Genomic DNA, 24307 nt, shown 5'->3' with positions numbered 1-24307 from the left:
GTGGACACCTTCAGAGTTCATCCCTGGAGAGCATGAGGGTGTTCTGAAGCTCTGTTTGAGTCCCCAAAAATGCACATTAGCTTGGATTACAGGCTGTCCCTGCCTGGGGAGCATCACACCGAGCTATCAAAATCCACAGGAGTTCCACATCCCTGTTTATGCTTTGAGGAAGAAGCCTGGGATCTGAAAGAACAAGTACTTTATATTTCAGTTCAGTGTTAGACAAAATTGCCAGCAGACTAACAGCAGGGCATCAAAACAGCATTTATTGACCTGGTTTAACCACATCCTACCATTACCTGCACCATGCCAGGAACAAACTGTCAGTATCTTACTAGAATTGTGTTGTTATACAAACAAAATAAGCACATACTATCTCAATTGTATTCAAAAATATCTATTAATTTCACCAGAAATATTTACAAGTGACACTTTTTCTTGAAAAGGCTGCTTTAAGCCAGAAAAAAATTACAAATAGTATAGGGAAAATCTAATAAATTAATTGAAAATCACAATATTTGTCATTGACTGCAAAAGAATCAAAGTTACATTTTTGGTTTTATTTTTAGGGATAGCCAAGAATCCAAAAATAGTGGTTTGAGTCTAGACACTTATATAAATCTTGTGAAAGAATTAATTTGCTCCTGCAGTAACAACAGCTGCCACGTTTCCAAACTAATCCAGTTAAAAAAACTGTTCTAATAAAGTCTGTATAATTTTAAGTTATTTGTGTAGTCATTTATCTATGAGCTACAGTATTTGCTGGTTTATTTAGAATTCACTTCTAGAGTAGAAAAGAGAAAATGCATTTTACAATGGCAGAATCTCAAATTTCATTTATACAAATAGATTTCTATCAGTTCTTAGAAAGTGCCTGTTTATTTCTTCCACTTTTTTCCATGATATAGCCCAAAATTTAGAAAAAGCAGAAACGTTTATTCTAATAAAGCAAGAGAACTGATGATTTTGGCCCCATGTATGTAAAAAAGAGATCTGAATGCAGGAAATTACATCCAAATTAAATGAAAAAAAATTCTATAGAGTTAAAAAAATCAATCCAAGAAGCCATTCTAGCAAATCACCATCACCAAAAATGCATTGTTTGCCAAAGGAGTCACATCATCTGTAAGATGCTCTGTCAAGCAGAGGAAGCCACTTCATGTCCAGACTGTCCTCACGAGGACAGGGTGGCTCCCCAGCAGCACAAGGATGACATCTAGTGACAGCCACATCCATCTGTTCCCAACTCCAGCCTTCCTAAAAACACCAGCCCAGGCTGCCACCCTCACCTGGAGTGAGAGAGGTCAGGGTTGAACCTACATTTAAATGTCTGTATTAAAAAGATGCACATCTATCAGATATCTTCAAATGCTTTCCTTTCATTACCTGAATTAAAAAAATAAACCAAAACCCAAACATGAAGAGAACATGAAAAAAATCTGTAATTTTATGATATATAATCTATGCAAAAATTTGTTTAAACCTTCAATACCAGAGATAAAAAGATCCTCTTGCTATATTAGTGCTATGTTGTTCTAATGCAACCTCTAAAGTGCCATGTTCTTGAGTCATTTGCTGTAACTGGGATACAATCCTTGCAAAAGCTGTTCCCAAAAGATCATCCTGCATAGCATTTACTTACAAAGCTATAGTACAGAGAGATTTGAAAAAGTCACACACTCAAGCAGTAGAAAATTCTCCCAATCTCTCCAAAAACATAAAAGATGCTCTAGACTTTTAACATTTTTTCACCAACAGACAGTGCAAGCCTCACTCTGGAACCAAGACTATCCATTCACACTTCTCTAGTTAGTAAAGAACCTGGGACAAGACCAAAGTGCTTTATTACAAATAGAGCATTATCTTTCTCTGGTTCTATGCACTGCCTCTCTAATAATACATTACAAATAATACAAAACAGTAATTAAGTTTGTTGCTCTTTTCTTATTCCCTTCTCATGTTTGTGTACTGGGAAAAATGAGTGTTTTTCTCAAAACATTCTCTTCTGTTTATTAGGGTGATCCAACCCCAATCCTTGTTCCCAGAACTGTAGGCTTCATTTTCACCTTTGACTGCAAAAATTGCACTGCTGAGAAGTGCAAGGAATCACAAACTGCATCATTTGAGCATTACAATACCTTATTTTACAACTGTAGTGTGTGCAAATTGTTATTTCACTTAAATTTAATAGTTACAAATATTCTCAAACCATGTAAGTACAGTAGGTTCTACAGAAAGTAACATGGATAACTAATATTCTGCAACTTGAAACAAAACAATAAATAAAAGTTCAAAGTATTAAAACTAAGAAAAAGTAATCCTGTACATTGTACAGTACCTTTTGGTTAAAGCTTCTTAGCAAAAATATACTAAAGTGTTCTAAGCATTCCAGTTACAGATGGTTCAATATTAAAATTTCAAAGTTTCCTCATCATGAAAAAAATATTGCATTTGTCCACAAGTGCAGCAGAAGATGTCTCTCTCTGAACAAGGCTCCAGTCTTTAAAAATCCAGAGACAGCAAGTCTGGATTCAAAGGAACCATTAGAAAACTCCAATACAGTACTGAGGATGTAGGGTTGTTGTGCATGGGGGTTTCTGCCATTCCTTGCTCCCAGAAGAGCCCTAGAGAGCCCACTGGATGTCACTGAGGTCAGCTGGGTCCCCCAGGCCCCCGTCAGCCTCCAGGTAATTCATCAGCGCCGTCATGGCGGTGTCGTCGTTCTCGCAGATGGCATCGAAGTCCAGCTGGGAGCTGCCACCTGCACAGTGGGCAAAGCAGGAGCTTGAGGCAGGCATGGAGAACATGGCAACTTGCAAAACAGAATTGGTTTGAAGCACAACCTGCCTTTGAAGTCAAGGCAAATATTTTTGTGTTAAAAAAAACCCCCTAACTTGACTCCCTTTTAGTTTAACACCATTCCTCCTTGCTCTGTGTTGTTGGGGTTGTTTTTAATTCTTTTTTCCCAAACCCTTATTAAAGAATTAGTTTTTTCTCCTTTGTGTTTCTTTTTCAGTTGGTTGGTTTGGGGTTGTCAGGGTTTAAGTTTTTAAATTTTTCTGAAAAGGCTCATAGTTCAACCAGAAGAAAGCTGTATGTTATAAATAAACAAAGAAATCCCTGGCAAACGAGGGAGAAGAGGAAGATGGAAAAGTTTCTAAGAGCTAAAATACAGGATCAGCATAAACATGGCTTTTACAGCATTTTGCATTTTATGTCAAACATAATGCAGTGGCATTTTCCTCTTATAGGGCCAGGAATCCTATGTCCAGACAAACTTAACAAGAGGAAGATTTAAAAAAATCTTTTTGAACCATTTGGAGCAGTCCTGTGTATCAACTACTCCCAGCTTGCAGCTTAGAAAGAGGTAAAGTGCTAAAGGACAATAATTCACAAATTCTAAGAAGTTCCCTGACATTGCATTGAAATACTTTTCCCTCCCTATCTCTGTCCTGGTGAGAGAACAGTAAGGTGCCTCATGAAAAGTGTAAGAATGCAATGGAAAACTTCAGTTACAGGTGTTGTTTTTTGTCATGAGATTGCCTCACTTACCAAATTTTGCTGTTTGCCTTGCAGCAATAACACATCTGTTTTCAGAGTGCTCTCAGCTTCAGCCAGCCACATCTCTTTACAATTCACACATGGTTGTAAAGTGGTGCACTCAGAAATGACACCAGGGATCAGAAATATCAGCCCCTGCAACCCCCAGAATAGCCCCAAGAGAAATAAATCTTACTGAGGAGAGGTTCATTACTGGGAAATGGAATAGCACCCTGGCTTTGTTCTGAATTCTCCAGAGCTTCTGTTTCTGAAGGACATAACTGAATCAGCTCTTTATTTGTCACCTGAAAGAGCAGAATTGGTAGAAAGGACAGAATTAGATCCTAAATTTAGACACAGATATTACATTACAGAAACATCAGAGATTCCTTAATTATTAAGAACTGAGTAGAGAAAGTGAAAAATATACCTCATCAGGCAGATATTTTGCATTTAGAAAAAAATATTTTATAAGTTCATATAGCACTGGACCTGGCTTAAATAAAAGCTATGATTTACACAGCTGTCAAAGTACTTCACAGTGATGGCACTGCTTGAGGCTCTAACTCAGTGTTCAGTAAATAAATCCAGCGCCAAATGCACTGGTTTGCACTTTCCACATCCACTACCATAAACTACAAATTCCCAGTGATCTGATGTTTGTCACTGTCAAAACATTCCACTTAAGAGATTAAAAAAGTCCTCATACCTCCTAGGTTCTATATGCATTAAACTATATTCATCATAGCAATAGAGATGGTAATCCAAAAAAAGATGATTTTTTCTCCTGATAGTTGTTTTATTTAACACGTACATGTAATTTAGCAGGAGAGAGTCCTAGGATTGCCTGACTTGTGTACATTCTAGCAGGAAATTAATAAAGGCGAAATGCTTTCCAAAAGTATTTTAGAATCAAATGGGATACCAAAGCCTAGAATCAAGAAAAAATCTTCAATGCATATGATGAAATTATCCTTATGACGAGACATTCATAATTTAGAGAGTTCAGCATAAGTAAGTCAAACAACTCTTCAGGAGAAAGATCTGTGGTAACACAGGGGAGAACAGATCATAAAAAAAAAGAGGGAAGTCAAAGCAGCTCCTAGACCAGAATAGTGGGGTTTTTCCATAAGAAATGAGAATTGCAGTGGAAAGATAAACTGTATTTAACAGGAAAGAAATTTGCATTCAAGGAACTGTTGGAGAAGTTTGTTCAAGCCGTGTCCAGTACAAAACATACAACATATTTAGGTAGGAAGAGATGTTAACTATTCCATAGCTATGGGCAGTAACTATGTTATTTATTATAACTATGTTAGTTATAGTTTGTGGTGTTACAAGCACTAGTAGATTTACAAGCACCACTAGATCAGCATAACTACTCATTTTTAGAAGAGTAATGAAATACCTTCAAAGTCCCAATTTTAAACATTTCAAAACAGCACAGATTTTTTTAAAGTCTCTTCAAAAGCATTAAGATTAAAAGTACAGATTCACAAAAACAAATCAGGGCAATCTGGCTCAAACACAGGTTGTGTGCCGACATTAACCTTTTCATTTTGGGTTTTTACAGGCAAGGGTGTACTCACATCACTGCAGTTTATAGTTAAAGCTGGAGAAGGTGACTTTCTGAGGAGATGTGACGGACTTAACTCTCCAGATGGTGAAGAATGCAACCTAAAATTGCATGTGTTTAGTTGATTGACCAGGTCACATTAATCAAACACTGAAAAACAGACTGTGTGGTGCAGAACCCACCAGACCTCCCCAGTGACAAAGCACAAGTCTGATAATTTGAAACAATAATGTCTTAAATTCTCCTGAAGATTCTAAATTATCCTGCTCCAAGCTTTGGTAGCAGAAAACAGAGGAGAGATCAGAAAAGGCCATGGGTGACAGCTCTATTCCTTGAGCACAGTTTTCTTCCTCTGTTGAATCACCAGCACAGTCATGTGCCCTGCCAGGCACAAGACTGACATAATTATAATGGTATCTCATAATGCTATTGCCCAACCTAAAAAGTGTTGTACATAGAATACAATAAAAGTGAAACTGGAGCAACCCTCATGTAATCATATAATTCCTCATGCCTATCTTTACTTAAAAGCCTAATGATGGTGTTATGCATTTATTACCTTTGTAATTCTAGTATTTCATTTGCAATTTCGGTTCCTATACTTCCAGCACCAAGAACTGTTCCAGAGGACATTCCAGGTACACTTACTAAAGACTGTTTTACAGCATCTGTAGATAAAAAAAACAAAGCCCAAAGAAAACCTTAAACCCAGAGCACTTTCATTGCAGAGCAAGGATTCATTTTAAAGTAGCTTTTGTTCTAGATATACATATACCAGTGTATATTTTCATATATGTATTCAGAAATTATATTCCTTTAAATACTGATTCATGGCAGAGGGCGTTGCAATATAAATGTAAAATCTGTTTGTGAAAATTGTTGTTCTCCAGTAGTGAAATATATTTAATCATTGCCACCTCCAGTGTCTCTCACAGACATTGCAAAGAACATGAGTTTAAAATACCCTTGGATTTCTCACCAACTGAAATCATTTATTGAAAGAACATTTTGAAAAGCAAATATAAAGCCTTGACAGCAAGATGATAGAACAGCATTTCTGCAGAAAGCAGAAATTTGCACAGCAGAAAAATAATAACAAAATATGTTCTGTATCAGTATTCCCCTGTATTTTATAGATAAACTCAGCACAGTTACATCTGTTCCAAAAACTGGACAAAATATGAACTGTCTGTGACAGAAGCACAATATCCTACTAACCAAATCCCCAGATCTAACAGAAGCTGCTGGAAATTAAAAGTAGGGTATATGCACTTCCTTCCTTTTAGAGTTCTGTGAATTATATAAATTAGGACTCTGTAAGTAACTAGACACTGAAAAAGAAGTAGCTTTAAAAAAGAAAATTATTCCTTCTTTGTATGCAATCTAGAATAAAATACTCCTGGACTGGAGAAATTTAAACTGACTGGTCAGGAGATGCAGCTGTGATAACTGTAAGAAGTGACACTTGCCTTCTGCAGATTGGGAACTGTAGAGGACCTCTTCTTCAGCTGATTCCTTATGACCTCTGAGATTGAAAGAAATGAAAAAAAAATCCAAACAAACCACTAAGAGTCAGCAATTTTTTTTGTCCCAAGACCAAAATCCAGCATATATTTATGTTCAATTTCAATAACACTTTACACAGAACCAAAGCTAACATCCTCAAACTAGAGAAATATAAGATATTCATCACATATTTCCATGTTCAATTCTTTGTAATGTTTCTGAGCAGTGGGTGAAATACTGATTTCCACTTTCCAATTTAAAAAGAAAGCCATTGTCTGTGTTCCATGACAAGGTAATAGGGCTGTCATTTTTAGTGTTTGGAGGGAAATCAGGTAACCAGGAACAAGGACAGGTCAGTGGCTGCCTGGTGTCAGCAGCTGCTGCCCTCCTTCCTTCCTGCACACAGCTGCAAATGCCCACATCTCCAGGGCAGGCAAAAAAGTGTCCTCTTTTCTTGGGGAAAAAGGACATGGGCAAAAGAGGTGGGTGATGTTGACCTAAGGCGTGAACCAGATACAGAATGGGTAAAAGGCCCCCTCAACAACTTTGGTTAATGGAAATAAACCCCCCTCTGTCCCTGCTCAAAACCCCAGTCATTGGCAAAGATCCTCAGTAGCACTGGAACAATCCCAATTACAGCTCCTTTGCAAGGGGTAGAGAATGAAAAAGAACTACAAATAAAAAGAAGAATTAAGCACACACATTTACTGTCCCTCAGGCTCCACCCTTGCAATCAATTTGAGTGGATCTTTCTGTCCTGCCTTGCATTTCCACCATCTATCAATTGTGCTTCTCCACCTTCTGACACCTGGGGGTAGAGCAGCACTTGGAATTGGGTCAACTGACACACAGAGGGTTGTAAAGACCAGAAGGAAATGCAGAATTAACTTGACAGTTCCATTTATTAAAATCTACTTCTCTTAAAGATCCTTCCCTTCTTCCTTTAACAAGAAACTCTTTAATCTCTTTTTTCCCCTACTGGGAAACAGCACAGTTTTCAGAGTCAAATCCACAACATAGGACTGAAACCAAAATAGCTGGTAAATGCCAAAAAGATGTTTGTCCAAGTTGTTCAGCCCCTTTTTGTGCAAGATTGATGCTTTCTAGTCTTGTTCTGCTTTCTAAGCAGGTTATTTTAGTGCTTACTAAATTAATTATGACAAAAAATAAAAGGAGAGTCATAAAAATTACTTACAATACCACAGTGTTGTTTGATACAATGTACTCCAGCTCTTTGGTCCAAGGATTCATGAAACTAAACCACTGACTCTTTAAAGTAACAAAAGTCCCATCTTTTGCTCTAAATTTGTAGGAATTTGTAAATACTTTTTCTTTGTTCTGCAACACTAGATAAGAAAAGAAAAGTTATAATCATCATATTTAAGCTTAGAAAGGTAAAGTTAGAAATAGTAAATCTATTTTATAGCATCATAAAACCAAAATGTTTCTGTTGGCCAGACATAGAATAAACATGCCAGAACAAACTGGGACCTGTTCTAAAATCAAATTATATCGTTTCAGCAGGGTCATAAATCTTACATAAATAAGCAAGTACTAAGTTCCTGCAAAACACTAGGAGACTCATGACTTGGTGAGCTTTAATTAGTGTCTTTAATGATGTTATCAGACACATCTGCTCTTCAGGATTCCTCCCCTTTCTTACAAAGAATGGAAGCAGAGGGTTTGACAGATGTGCTGACATTATTCCTCCACAATTAAGGCCCTGCACCAGGAGCCAAGACAACACAAGTTTCTCTCTGCTTTTATTCCAAGCCTTACACAGGCTTGTCTTAACACAGACATCACAAAGGGCCATGCTGAGGTTGGGTAGTTTGGGTTTGCAGAGTTCTCACTTGCAGTTACACCTAGCTGTAAGTAGTCTGAGAGGACCAACTGTTTTGTACCTTCTTTGTGTTTTTCAGCTAGGTGATTGTGATCATCTTGATGGCAGTACTCATAACAAGAAGTTCCTAGAAGCTCTTGTGGCAGATACCCTAAAATTGCTGTTGCGCTGTTAGAAATAAAAACGTGAACTACAGCAGACTCAAAGCTGTTTCCTTCAGTATCAGATAAAGCAGAGCATTAATATTTAAACAAACAGATGCCTGTGTTCGTGTTTGGGGAAAAAATATAGCATTAGTACAGCTCTAAAACAACAGGAAATATTTTTCACAGCAAATTATCCCTTTGCAATGAATGACAATTTGAAGGTAAAGTAAATGTTTAAACATGCAAACCACATGTACACACAAAATACTTCTGTTTAGTGGCTCTCCCTTAGCCAGTCACAGTACTGGTCACACATAAGAGTCAATAAAAAACTCAGCACTTGAATTTTGCTCTTCCACTCACTGGAATTATTGTCAAACTGACACTTTTAGTAGAAAGAAAAGAAGACTGAAAGCAGTAACATTTCCAGTGACAATGAAATTCCAAATGCAAAATGGTAACTAGGTCTCTACAGCAAATAAAAGTCTGGTTCAGAAAGTAGAGAAAATGGGAACTTAGTTCTCACTTTTAATAAAATAATTTGGTACCTCATTTAGAATGTATTTGTTACAAATGGTAAGACTCTCAGAAGTAATAACTTCTGGGTAAATGTTATTACTTCAGTCTTGTGCAGAGCTACAAAGCTCTAACTTGAGATTTTTCTTTATGAATAAGTTGAGTCCATTTTCTATAGGACAATACACTTCTATTCATTATGTATTATTTGACAAAAAAACAAAGCCCAAGTACCCATAGTTTAAGAATTAACTGCTTCTTGTGTAGAGCAGAAAAACATTCTGAAAATTAGAATTTTTGAGAATTTTCAAAAAATTCTCAAAAACTGAGAATTTGAATTAGAACTTCTGCCCTGCTGGAGAAATTACAGATTTGACAGAGGATCAGGAAATGGAAGCAGTTGTGTCATTTCTCTTCATTAAAAAACAAAAGGCTTACCGCTGATCTACATAAACAAATTTTCCATCCATGGCAAATCGTGTAACAAATTCTGTTGCTTTGACTTTTATCTCTCCACTCTTTTGTGGAACAATATAAGGGTGTAACCTCCCAATGGCAACAAGACAGTTAAAGTTACTACTGTCCTTTTCTACATCATTTTCCTCTTCTACTCCCACCTCATTAGGAGGCCAGTTCTTCAAATACCCAGTACAGTGAATGGTGCAGTATTTTCTGTGATCTAATAGAAAGAAATTAAATAAGAAGCAGTTATTGTTCAAAGAGTAAACCAAACTACTTATTTTATTATGTTGGCCATGAGACCAGCAACTTAATATTTCATGCTTACCTACACCAACTGTACAAAGCTATAGATCATTTTAGAGTATTTTTGAATTATTTTTGTTCTATTCAATTCGGGCTTACCTGCAGAGAGAGCTTCTAACCCTATGTAAGATTTAGGAAGATGAGTTATGGGTACTGGCAGTTCAAATACAAGTTAGACAGAAAACAAAGCAATAACCCACAGATCACTCTGTTTTCATATGGATTGTGAATTAAAATTAACCTGAGGCCCTCTGTAGCTTCCAAATCAATTTACCTTTGGTGAGCATAATGGCCTGAACATATGCTCACTGCAGTTGAAGAAAGAATCAGCTTATTTTCTATTTATCTCTGGTTTCTGAAGTTTTGTGGGAATACAAATATTTTAAATATCTTAAATCCCAGCATACACTGTCATTCCCTTTTTGCTCTCTAAATAACATGAAAACACCCTCATAAGCATCAAGGTTTGACATTATGTATCCTACAATTGGTTGTACTCTTTCCCAAAAAAATGCCAAAGCACTCTTGACACCTCTATGCTGAACAGGATGCTTTCCATAGTTTTGATTTTTCCCCTCTATTACAAAAAAAAAACCACAGATCAACTCTGCAAAATGAGAAACTGAGTTATCCCACTATGATTTTGTCACAGTTTGCCTTCCCTCAAAACTGCTTACTTAGAGAAGGTAAATTCTTATCTCACTGAATTATCTGATGCATCAAGGGATATCAAATTCTATTTACTTACAATCACGGGTCTCTTAAAATTTGTGGTGTATCTCAACAGTAACAGGTTACATTGAAAAACAGAACTTGGAGGATTTTTTCAGGATCAAACAATTTCAACACACCTTTGCAAAAATCAATACTAAGTTATTAAAACAAAAGCTGGAAATTGCATTTTAAAATTGAAATTTAAATTTTCACTGGAAACTTGACAATATTACACTGCTCTATGGGCATACCAGAATATGAACTAAAGTAAAATTACTGGGAAAATTAATGGAATTACACCAATAAATTAACTTTACCATGAAAAGGGGGAAAAGGGAAAATGCATACTTTTAAATACAAACAACACAAAAAGTAAGTCAGAAAAAAAAGTTGGTTTACTTGCTTTTTTCCCTTCAAAATAGTAGAGTTTGCAGGCTTTATTCACTCAGTTATCTTCAAGACATAAGTTTAGTTTCATTCTTCTGATCTGCTCCAGTTCTTTCAAATATTTCCCTGAGACTTCTCAAATTTGATCACAACAGACCACATGCTCCTATAGAGCCACTGTACCTCAAGTTCCTCCCTCCCTCTTTCCAGGAGGGCACCGGGAGGAGAAAGAGAACAATTAGACTGTTTTTCAAAAGGTGTCCCTGGTTCCCATTTACACTGCTCTACAGCTACTTGGTGAGATCAGTAGGAACTAGAAAGCCATTAGTGACTTGGAATTTAAACAAGTTTCAAGAGAGTAAGCCCCCATTTCACCTCCACTCTCTGAATACCTTTCTTCTTTGGGTTGGGCAAACACTCCTTCTCCTCTTTGACTGTGGTCCTGCTACACTTTATGCGACAGAAGAAGGAACGCCGAGCACCAGAGTTCAGCCGAGCTGGTCCAGCTTGGAAATCTGTGTGTACTTGCAAGCCAGCTTACAAAGATTTAGTAAAGTAGTTAAAAACAACCAAAACCAAGCAAAAAAACTTCAGAAAACAAGGTGCTTTCTGCATTTATCTCCCAGTACATTGTCCTCACAGTTTAGCTGCCTAAATTTTTTACTTACAATTTAAAAAGTCTAATAGTTTAAATAGGGCAAAGAAAACATGATTGATAAAGATTCTAAAATTAGAAAGAACTACTAAACTATTTATAGACCCTTTTTGATATTCTTAATAGAATTTTACTACAGATGCTTTATAAACTTTCATTTTGTACAAGGAAGAACTGTAAAGATGCTTGTAAAAGCCAGCTATAAAATAGGCATTAGCTGCATAGTACACAAAACAGGCATTAGCTGCATAGTACACAATGCTTTCCTAATTAGAAACAACTGTAAACTAAAGAAGGTTTGGTTACTTTGGGATTGACACTTAGCATTTTCAGAGAAGACAGTGATTCTTGATATTGAAGTATTTTATCCCATGTTCGACTACATCAGGTCTTTTGTATTGACAAGACCTAGCAAATACAAGAAAAAAAAGCAGTATGCTGGTAGGAAGAATGTCAGACCACATCTTGGTAAATGCTTAACAGTGATTGCAGTACAGAATTAACAGAATTTCTGTAACTCTTATGATCTAAAATCAATTCTCTTCTGGGCTAGCTTTTCAACTCTAATGCATTTTAAGCAGCAGATACACATTCAAATGTTTGCTTCTTTTGTTCATCCACACATCCATACAAACACCTGAATACATCCTGACTAATAATTAGATTTATTAACATCTCTTTAAAAATATGAGCACATCCAGCTCTGACTTACTTTTGCCATCTACGAGCTTCTCTCTAGGCGAGACATCCGATGAAGAAAGTTGCTCCTTAACTTTTGCAACATCTTTTGGATGTAAGTAATCAAATAAACTTTGTCCAATTAAACTGGCCTATTAGAAAAAAAAAAACAAACAACAAAAAAAAGCAACAAAACCCAAAAGAGATGAGAACCACACCATTTTGGAACAGGACCCCACACATTACTTATCTCAGGAAAACAACTGTCTACACCACTAAAAAAAAAGCCAATACCACAGTTACTCCAAACATCAATATTTTGTTTTACATTTCATTTGTCATTGTTTAATATAAGTTTTATTTAAAAGGGTAGTAAAAACGTAGTTTGTTCCTTCCCTTTGAAAAACAGCATATTTAGTTGGAGATCCAACAAGTTCTGTACAACCAAATGCTTTATTTATGTAAATAATGCAATTCCTGGTCCTAGCCAAAGAAGGTTATACACAAAGTAATTCCACTCTCAGAAGTATTGGGGAAGGAGGGAAGAAATAGAAAGGAGGATGAAATATTCAACTATCTAATGACTCTGAGGCCAAATGTGGTTGGACAAACTGGCACCACAGAGCCAGGAGCAGGCTGGAAGCAGGGCTCAGCTCACCACAGCACTCAGCAGAGGATATTTTCAGGGATGTCTCCAGCTGGGATGCCTTCTACCTGCTCACTCTGTTCATCCCAAGTAACTGACCTGCTGCAACACTTTCCTTTGGAATGGGAAGGAATTCTCACAGAAGTGGGAGAGTTTGCTTTTCTACTGCTTACCTTCAGCACAGCAACCAAATCAAAGGACATAAAGGAGCTGTGTTGACAAGCTCTACTCTAGACTCAAACTCAGGACAAACATCCAGTCTCCTGCCTTTTCCCAGTCCCCATTTAATCCCGATGCAATGGGAAAATGCTGAGTGCTGCTGAGACAGCCTAACAGCAGCCTTGCCAAAATATACAGGTATAATAAACCAGATAAAGCTGCAGCATGGGATTCAGAGCCTAGAACAACTCCTACACAAGCTAATAAATCCATGGGTTTTGATTAAAGTCAGTCATGTCCTCTGAATCTCCTTGTCTGGAATACAGGAGTTCTTAAGGGTCTGGAAGTAGGTATGTCTAACATGACTGACTCCAGAAAGGCACTTTCAGCTCTTGAACAAAATCAGTGTAGAAGTTAAAAAAAAAACAACTCTGCTTGATGCTTCTTCCCCTACAGGCTAGAATTAAGGAGGAAGTTTTTCACAGAAAGAGTGGTCAAATACTGGAATCATCTACCCAGGGAGGTGGTGGAGTCACCATGCCTCAATGTGTTTAAAAAAAGACTGGATGTGGCACTTGGTGCCATGATCTAGTTGAGGTGTTAGAACATGGGCTGGACTCGATGATCTTAAAGCTCTCTTCCAACCTAGAAATTCTGTGATTCTGTGTGATTCTGTGATTCATTTAACTTTAATTAAAGAAGATAGTTTTGCACTTAAAAAAAAAATCTATGAAAGACTCCAGATTGGTTATCTGTACATTTATAAAGAAAACTAAAATAGCACAAACAGTTTCAAAGTTACAAAAGTAGACAGATGGCAGCACTAACTGTTTTAGCCTCTGTTTGTGAAACAGAAGTCATTGATAGAGGAACAAATTATCATCCCTGGATTATTTGTGGTAATTGCCCATCATGCTAAACACCAACTAATGGAAAGTACATGTATTTTGGCAATTTCCCTGGCTGTACAGGCTATGCTGGCTGCCATTCAGTTTGTCTCAGGTTAGGGGTACATGCTTGGACAATTACTGTGAGTCATGTGTTATGTGGTGCATGCCAGCATAAAGGCAGCACCAAGGAAAGCTTTCATTAACTTCCACTGCTCAACTACCCATTTTCCTTGGCCTAAAAAAACCCTTAAAATCACTTCACTATGTGAAAGAAAATCTCTTGCACACAGAAATTAGGACATCTTCAAATTATCCCTTCCTCTCAGACTGGCAGTTTTCTTAGGGATGATCAGCTGAAATCTGGTGCTGTTCCTCAGGCTGGGAACACTGATGTACTTGCACATATTTTCTTACAGGATATTCAGCTTTACTCTGAATAAGGTTAAATCAAAGAAATTCCAAGAAATTATACACAAGGATTGGTTTGATGTAATATAAATTAAAATATAAAAGTTTTAAAATTCCTAAGAAAATGCAAGGTAAAAGCAAGCAAGAAACAACAATAACCACCTGATCATAATTCAGTATTTTGCAAACTGATTCAGAGACAAATAGAATTTTTCCTCTGTTGCATCCAACCACAAACAGGAATCCATCTGCAGCCTGAAAATATAAAGATACTGTCTTTAAAAACACACAATTAAAATAAACAATGAATATTAATGACTACAAGGAAGCATACTTTTAATCCTGATTTTTAAAATTAAATACAAGAAAGCTAGAGAGGGGCAAGAGGAAATGGCTCCACACTGACAGAGGGTGTGCTTAGATTGGTTATTAGGAAGAAATTGCTCCCTGTGAGGGAGCTGAGGCCCTGGCACAGGCTGCCCAGAGATGCTGTGGCTGGCTCTGGATTCCTGGAAGTGTTCAAGGCCAGGTTGGATGGGATCTGAGCAACCAGAAATAGTGGAAGGTGTCTTTGCCCATGGCAGGGAGTGGAATGAGATGAACTTTAAGGTCCCTTCAACTCAGGCGATTCTGTGATTCTAAAAAAAAAAGCAATTAAGAGTGCAAGGACCAAATGAGGCCTTCAACCACACACAGCTAAAGTTCCTTAAAGACATCTTTGGCAAAAGTCCAGCTACAAAACAGCTTCTTTTGGGAGCCATTCTTGGCAAAGTAGATCTTGGCAAAGCATTGTTGCAGCAAAGGAAAAAACCCACAAACCTAGCTGTGAATGAGGTGTGTGGGTTTGTGATGAAGTGTGCAAACAAGAGGGAAGATTTTATTCCAGGTATTTTCTGCACCTTTTGCAAAGCACATCTTTTAAAATGCCTAACTGGCATAATTGGCAGCATTCTCTGCAGTTGCATGAAGATTTTTAGAATGGATGTATTAAACAGGCAGACTGTACACAAATTATTGTCCTTCCAGGGCTGCTGCCTGCCATGCTCCTAAACCATCTCTGCACGCCTTCATGAAAGCCTGGGTAGTGCACAGAGTTTAATCAGTACAAGAAAACACTTGCCTGAAGGAAATGATGGGAGAAAAAGCACTGTCCAACTAAAAACTGAAGCTTTAACAAGGACATGATTTATCTGAGAGATTCCCTCCACTCACCCTAAGGATTAACTGCCGCAGTTCATCATCCTTCAGAAATGAAGGTTTATACCGCACTTCTGAGTAGGAGCTGCTGGAACCTGGGAAATGGGTCATTCACAGAGATCATGGCAAAAGTTACATTTTAAACTCACTTTTAGCAGAGCTATACTTGTTATGCCTTTTAGAATTTTTCTCTATGGCCCCAATAGCTGAATTAAAAAAATAATTCAAGGCTCAAGAAATACTAAAAATAAAATTAAAACAGATTTCAAACATATCTGGTAATGAAAACAGATACACATAACTGTTTTTTTTCTTGCCCTTTATTAACACAAACCAAGCAAACTTCTGTTCAGATATCATTAATGTACTGCAAGAGAAATGGTATTAGAAGTGAATTTTCTAGAAACATTTCACAGGTATATTTCAGACCTCTTAACTAAATTCTCCTTCCTGAAACAGAATAATTCCAATATTACCAATTATCTTTAGACATTAATAATGCTTCATTATTACTATAAAGCCAACAATCAAAAAACCAAACTGTTGTAGTTAAATCGAATGTCTCACTAAATATAGTGAGACTGACTCACTGCATGTACTGTTCCAGCACCCATGGCAAGTACTCTGTAAATTAATTTTTGTTCATTACACTTTTATCCATTAATTTTTTTTTTTGGTGTTACATTTTTTGTAACAGTTGAACATTTCAGCCCATTTCATCATGCACTATAACTCCACATAGTATATTGTATTCTCTTGAACCATTTGTTTTGAGGTAAATACAACTGTGCTGGGTGAAGTCCAGTGTTTACATCCTGTTGTTAAAATACAAATGCTTGAGCTGAAGATTTCTTGTTTAACTGCAAGTGCAGTTACTGTCCTGCTGGTTTACATTATTTCCTGCTGGTTCACATGACTTCTTCATGCAGACTCTCAGTCCTTTAGAAAAACCTCAAAACCCTTTACACCTGAGCCATTTCTATGATTCTATTACTGCCAAGGCAGCAACTTAATTAATTTTCTTCACTTCTTTGACCCAAAACTAACTGGGTTCTCCTTAGACCTGTTTATTCCTAATCAGTGGGTTTTGCAATGCAGAGGGTCTTTGATCTTTGCTTAGAGTTGACCAAATGATTATTCTGAAACAGTGGTGCCAAAACACCTAAATATTCTGTGCAGCTGATACAAGCTGCACATTGCAGAGTTTATTTGGATATATTTTTTGGGGGGAGAGGGGAAAAAAAAATCCAAAAACCTAGCAATAGCAGAAGGAGAGCAAAGAATATTTCCTGGGCTGATCCTCACACTAAAGCATTCCCTAAGATCCATTATTAACTTTCTCAGCTGACTGGGCTACCAGAAGTTTCTGTTTCTTGCTACTATCTACCATGTGAGGGTTTTTAAGACTTTAATGCAACCAAACTCATTGACCATTTTGTTAAATTATTTTCTGTCTTGCAGCCTTCCTTTTGACTCCTGTACCTTCTAAAAAGGATCAAGGAGTAACCCAAGAGCAAGGCATGCCCTGAGCAGACAGGAAATATCAGAAACTGAAGGGTGGCTTTTTTTCTGCTGTACTAAGCAAAAACTTAAAATTACGTTCTGACAGCTACAGACATGAACACTTAAATGAGGAGCAGACTCGGAACTAAATACAGTAAGGAAATGTAAAATAAAATACTCTTGGTTTATTTAAAACCTGGGAAGATACACACAACAACTCCTACTAGAACAAGGATTTACAGGATGATGTTTCCCAAACTCACCTTTTAAAGACTTCAAGTGCTGCACAGCCATCCGTAGCACTGTGAGCTTGTCCAGCTTTCGGGCCATGGGATTGCACTGTGGTATCATGGCAGACAATTCCTCTATCAAATTATTCATTTTGTCTCTTCTTCTTTTCTCTGTCTGACTGTGGGCCTCTCTAAGAAGAAAAATTATTTTTAAAGAGTGATGTAGGACACATTATTGTCTCCATAATATTCAGTTTCATTTTGGGAATGGAACTACCACCAGTACTACTGCACTGAAGCAGTTTTTCATATGCTACTTCTACTGGACAATTGAATTGGATTCACTTCAACAAAGATGAAATGGTCCCAATAATAATGGGAAATACTGAGGAGAAGAGATATTCCAAGCAACAATTTGATTACATTTGGCAGGAACAAGAGGTTATGAAGAATTCTAAAACATAAACCTTTCTTGAGACCCTTGCCATGCAAGTGATGACTTGGACACTTCAGTGTGTCCCAGAGAACTCTTGATGTCATTGGGAATCAGTGAAAGACATTCCTGCTCCCACCTCTCCCTGGCCTGTGTAACTAAGATAGGGTGTTCATTCTGCTGCCTTTTAAGAAACCCCACAGCAATAAACATTACTTTTCCACATGCTTCTAAGAGATGGAGTGGAAACTGAAAAAAAAACAAGTTGTGCCTTGTGTAATTGACCAGAAGTATCCCAGAAAGCTTTCCTGATAAGGTGGTACAAAGGCTGTCTCAGGTTTCATCTCTTGGTAAGCCTGTCAAGAACTCAGCCACAGAAAGAGCTTCTCTTCTCAGTGAGTTTTCATCAGGAAACTCCTTCTAGGGCACATGACTGCACACCACAAGTGCATTTATAGCTCAGGTCACCTTTTCTTTACTTCTTTCTAGTGCATTGTGTCAGCTTTTCAACCCATCTCCTTCCCTCTAACACCCTCCAGCAGATCAAGGAAAGTTTCATTCACTCTCTTCCTCCTTACCCAGAAGATAAGCCAGCCACTCAATTAAAGCCCAGATGATTTTTCTTTCTAATTGAGGCCAGACACAGTAGTATAGTTATGCAAAATGAGGAATAAGTTTTGGTTAACTGATCTCCAAAACTTTTCCTTGTAGGCATACTGCAACGGAAGTTATTAAAGGCAATAAAGTTAACTACACCTGGCCTGTTGAGAAAGAGCAAAGTACAGTTTTAAAGATCTACCTGAATACTATTTTAATTAAAAAAAAAAAAAAATAAAGCCTTCACCTCACAACTAATTCTGGGTCATTCTACCAAGCATTTAGCTTTTCTCTCTCAAAAGCCTTCCATGAGATTTAATTTTTTGAGTTATGCTCACATCTATGGGTTCACCCAACTCTTCCTTTATGTCAGGTAAGAACAATCAAGTAATATCCTGGGTATGCTCCTTGAACTGTGAACTTCAGGAAGACAAATACATGCATTCCAGGAAAGGGAACAACCTTCCACATCTCTGAAGGTCAATAAAGAATTATAACAAACTGGTCAGGCTGGTGCAGAAATTCAGGGGATGACTGAATGATTGAAAAAGGCTTCTGTTGTTTGCCACAGCCACAAAGGCAAAGGGAGAAAAGCAGGTTCCACAATAAGCTAGAAACAAATAATACTGGAAGGAGATAACTGATAAGCAAACCTCCAGACACCTTTGTACTGATTCTTTTTCCCTCCAACTAGTGCACCAAAAAGTCAGGAAAAAAGTTAACAATGCCACACAGAAGCCATTAAAGCAATGTACTACAATCTTATAGAGCAATCTGGGATACTCTGTGAAGAAAAAATAATTTTGAAGTGAAACTGTAAATATATCTTGGAACATTTTAGTTTCTTTAATTTTGTTTCAATTACAGGAACACTTCATAATTACTAGCTAGCATACTGTATAAATAATACTTCTGACAGCATGCTGAGTGGATTATGTATTTCTGGTTTGACATCTCTGCTCACATGAAAAATGAAAGACTTATTTTTAAATCAACTTTACAGCACAGCTCTGGTTTTACTACGTGGTTTGTCTGTAGTTTAAAATATTTGTTTGGCTGAACTGTGGTCACACAACATTTCAAATCTGGCAAGTGTTCTATGTGGATTTCAGTTTATGTCAATTCAAAGTTCAATGGCAAAACTTGAATAATTCCCTACACAAAAGCTTGTTCTAGAACAAGAAATCCTTGTTGTACTTTAGCCAAATCCATTTCCATGTGGAACAAATTCCAAATACCTCCAGAAGCAGACAAATCTAGAAAAAACAATTCTCAAATTCATACAGATGAAGGATCAGCTCCTTACACGACTTGAGTGTACTGCATTTAATTCTCACCTTAAAAACTTCAACCTCATGTTTTTGCTAAACCAACTGAGATATTCTGCAGCAACGTTTACCAAAATTATTAGCAAATAAAATCCTCAAGGAGGCTTTAAAAATTACTATACATTTAGCAAGGAAAAGCTTACTGTTAAATGTTTGATAAAGTTTTAATGAATGTTATCCACAAACTCATATTTTACTATTTACTACTATTTTACTTATGTTTTACAACTGAATTTCAGTCTTCACTAGCAAAACATTTTTCTATTGAAAATGAATACCTGAAGTCTTTTACTTTAACATGTTCTTCATCTTCACTCCTAGAAAAAACAAGGTACAGAGTTTTACATTACATATTTAATACTAGGCACTTCTTTCCTCCCACAAATTCCAGAAGACAGAAAAATGCTACAAAATTACTGTGGCTCCAGCAAAAGCAAACCCACAAAATCTCTCAAGCATAACTGACCTAGCAAGTGATGCATAACAGAAAGAGACCAGAGCACAACCGGCAATATTCACAGTTGTGTGAACATATTAAAGGGATAGTTCATAATTATGGGGCTTTTTTTACTCTGGAGACAACAACATTACTGGAACACTCAAATAACTTAAGACTAGCCTTGCTTTTATTTTTTTGTTTAAAGTTTTATAAGACAAAAATGTATGTTTTTATTTCTCATAACTTATTGTCAAGTTATAAAATAAGCAATCCTAAATTACATTTGAAAAAACCCAAAAAACCTAAGCTATTTCCCATACCCTACAGCAATGACTGGGAAGTCATAAAGTAATAAAACTGTGAATGAAACACAGTCTTAAGTGTCTGCAGCACAATAAACACTCTCTAACAGGAAACTATAAAGGATGATTCAAACAAGGCAATGAGCTTTTCTTTCCCTATGCCCACTGCACTGTTCCCCACTCTTTGGGAAGAATTGATGGCCTTGGTACCATGAGAATCAAGAGGAGAGGCCAAGCAGGCAGCAGGTGTCTCCCACAAGGAAAGGGAAGCAGGAGGATCCTTGGAGATTACAGCTTCAGGAAAGGTGCCAAAAGCTGCTGCCACCTGCAACTGAGCACTGAACCCAGTGAGGATCCAAACTAACAAGGCAGACTCTGGGATTTCACTGGAACCCAGCAATCTTCTAGACAGTCTGAGAAACCCAAACAGAGGAGGAGGTTTGGCTCACAACACCCCAAGACTTTCATTCACTGAAATAGTTTCAGATTTAGACAAGTTAGCAATAACTAATATTGTCCTTCCATTCTAAAATAAACTTACCAGAAATATCTATATACTGTGAATTCCAACAGAATTTACATTCTCTGACCATAAGGGAAGAGGTAAGGAGGAGCCAGACCAGCTGCAATGCAGCATGTGCCCTATTAATTAACTTTCCTTCTCCCTCAGGAGCTCCACTTGGGGAAAAATCTAGCACAAATTTGCTGTTCAAGCAATCAGTTCTAGCCTTCAATGGATTTTTATAGCCTCTGTCCTAACAGCTGTGGTGTTGCTGATATGAATAGCTAAATTAAAACCACCTTGACTACATGAACAGAGGGTGAAATTCTACTTTGTGGCTATATTGTGGGTATATTTAATTGGTACTATAAAGGACAGAATGGGTATCAATCAGTAAAAATAAAGAACACCAGCTTTTCTCTACTTTCTCAATTGATTTATTAAATATACTTCCCCATTTTTTCTAAAATGGAAGCTAATGTTTTAAAGGCAGAAAACGAGGGTTTTTAGTCACACTTTCCATGACGAGCACCATGGAAAAAATCCACGAAGAAACAACCAATTTAACCCCAAAGAAAGATTTTTACACTCTTCTTCAGGCTATGTACCAAAGAGTGACTTCCCTGCAGAAAGGGAGACCTGGAGGTGCTGGCTGACAGCAGGCCCAGTTCAGGGCAGTCAGAGGGCAAAGCACATCAAACACCAGATGGACAAAGAGGTGATTGTCCTGCTGTGCCTTCACCTGGAATATTGTGGGCACTTCTGGGCCCCAAAATGTGAGAAGGTGTTTGGTGAAGATGGGAAGGTCCCTGAAGGAATTCAGAGAAAGGCAACAAAGCTGATGAAAGGATAGAAGGAATGTCCTGTGGGGAGTGGCCAAGGACTCCTGGTTTGTCCAGTTTGGAGAGAAGGAGGCTGAGGCCATCTCCTTGCTCTCTGCAGGTTCCTGAGGAGGGGAAGTGCACAGAGAGGTGCTGAGCTCTTCTCCCAGGTATCCAAGGATAGGGGAATGGTTTAAAAGCTGTGCAGGGGAGGTCTAGACTGGACATTAGGAAGCATTTCTGTACCAAGAAGGTGGGGAAACACTGGAACAGGCTTCCTGGAGAGGTGGTCACTGCCCCAGGCCTGTCAGTGTTGAAGAGGCATTTGGACAATGCCCTTTACAATGTGCCTTAACCTTTGGTCAGCCCTGAAGTGCTCAGGCTGTTGGACTGGATGATCATTGTAGGTCCCTTCCAAGGGAAACCGTTTATTCTATAAAAACACTGCATGGCTACTTACAAACAAATATTACCCAAGTAAGGTATCTTTTTCCAGATACAGAAAAAGAAAATGCAACAAAGTAACCATGTAATTAACAAAACCCTCCTGGGAGATATATTCCACAAAGGGTTTGCTTATGCTGCATAGCCACCTTGTAACAGCATTATTTTAACACAGTTATTATAGTTGTAATTTTAAAAGCGCCCTAAAAGGTATTAAAAAATGTTTACATTCACCAATCCTGGAAGAATATGAGAATATTTTCTTCACCTCCCTAAGTCTTCTGATTGAACTGGCACTTTTCACTCCTTCCCATTCTAAACTTCAATACTAACAAGTTTGGTAAGAGCATCATCTTAGAAAGAACTATCAGAAACCCTTAACATTGAATGGACCTGTCCATCCTGTTCCTTAACTAAATGTTTATCACCTTGTGCTGTACACAGACCTGCCCTGGGATGAAGCACTCCTCAAGGAACCCCATAGCTCATCTAGGCAAACAGCAAAGTGTGACAAGTTCACAGAACTCAAAATAGAAATGGATTCATTCATAAAAAGTACCTTTTCTGAGGATCACCATCAACTTCAACTGTATCCCTGCAGAAACAGATCACAAAGTAAGTAAAATGGAGTTTGAAGCACAACAAGATTACTTGATAGACTCAAAAAACCTAAGTCACAGAAAAATTTTAAAGGTAACTCCACTTGATTGGTTATTTTCAGCAAGATCATTAGTCCTAGAATCTAATTACTAATTCTTATTAGCCAGTACTTTTTCAATTAATTTTTTAACTTGGACAGTTATTTTTTTTTTTAATCTGAGAGATTCAAACCTCAGGGGAACATTACCAAGAAACCAACACTTTTACTGAGCAGGTAAAGATCAAAAAGTGATACTGAAAAAGAATGGAGACTATTTTTTTTCCCTCAGAAACTAACATATTGCTGGAGTTTTCAGTTATCCACACATCACACTTGAATCTCCAAGTTGGCAATTACATCAACACCCACAGTACAGCTACTGCAGACCAATGGACTACATATGGGAGAAGCAGTGATTAAAGAGCTTTAATAATCACAAATACATGCACATCTCCTATTCCCCACCTTTTTAAACATGGATATTCTGCATTAGTTCAGAGATAGTTGTAGTGCACTACACCTGCACCTTGTGTCCCTTACTTCTGCCTGATTTACACAACTTTGAGCACATCACTTGGTTAACTGGCATCTGTTTGGCAGCTATAGAACAGGATAAAACAGTTGACAGTGTCCCCTCAGCAGTCAGGTATGAGCCACTTGAAAAGAATGAGCACTACAAGAGGACAGTCCCCATTTTTAGGTCACAGGTCTGTCACCACATTTAAGGAAATGGCTGCTCTGGTCACTGAAGCAGCAGTTCTAGATTAAACAATTCAATCAGTAATCTTGTCTCATGCTTGAAGGTAAAATTCTAGTATGTGCCTGGGAAACTTCAGGCAACTTAATGTGAAAAACGCAAATCGCTTGTTTTTAAAATTATAAAAGTTTAATAGTATTAAAATGGTTATAAACATAGTAACACAATTAGAGTAATAACAATTTGGACAAATTGAATTAGGACAATATGAGACAATAAAAACAAAGAGTTATGGACATCACGGTACATTTTTCTGGGCAGCACGAGCCCGATAAAGGACCCACGTTAACAGAGGATTAACCTTTAAAAACAACAGCCTGTTGCATATTCATACACCTCATACATGATGCATAAATTCCATTCAAACACAGGATTCTGTCTGGTCTTCATCAATTTCTCCCCTCTAATCCTAATAGTGCCTTCGAGGTGGGAAGAAGTGCGTTTCTTCTGATAAGAAGGCCATAAATTCTTTTTCTCTGAAAGATTCAGGTGTCCTGTGGCTGCTATCTTGCTGCAAATCCTTTCTTTTAAATAAAACATCCTACATAGCATAGATTATATTTTAACAATTTTTATAACCTAAAACTATATTTAACACAGTACTTAAGAAAATTAATGCAGCATTGCTTTCTAACACAACACATAAAATATTCATTTTAATATTTGCGAAAAGCCAATCATAAAA

At 37.4% G+C, this 24307-nt stretch overlaps 1 protein-coding gene across 1 annotated transcript in view; it reads right to left on the bottom strand.

Annotated features, from left to right (window-relative positions):
* Positions 1-247: 247 nt before the first annotated feature.
* Positions 248-24307, bottom strand: part of BMAL2 (basic helix-loop-helix ARNT like 2) — a 32998-nt gene continuing 8938 nt past the window's right edge. The window contains 15 exon segments of the mRNA XM_058022513.1: positions 248-2761; positions 3737-3845; positions 5130-5217; positions 5676-5784; positions 6586-6641; positions 7818-7968; positions 8527-8633; positions 9566-9806; positions 11386-11529; positions 12361-12478; positions 14592-14684; positions 15642-15721; positions 17393-17550; positions 19996-20034; positions 22785-22820. Of these exon segments, the coding sequence (XP_057878496.1) occupies positions 2625-2761; positions 3737-3845; positions 5130-5217; positions 5676-5784; positions 6586-6641; positions 7818-7968; positions 8527-8633; positions 9566-9806; positions 11386-11529; positions 12361-12478; positions 14592-14684; positions 15642-15721; positions 17393-17550; positions 19996-20034; positions 22785-22820 (1666 nt within the window). The 3' untranslated portion in view covers positions 248-2624.

This window comes from Melospiza georgiana, chromosome 4 (assembly GCF_028018845.1).
Source record: "Melospiza georgiana isolate bMelGeo1 chromosome 4, bMelGeo1.pri, whole genome shotgun sequence".
NCBI lineage: Eukaryota > Metazoa > Chordata > Aves > Passeriformes > Passerellidae > Melospiza > Melospiza georgiana.
The sequence above is the reverse complement of the archived record's forward strand: the minus strand, read 5'-3'. Positions and strand labels throughout refer to the sequence as shown.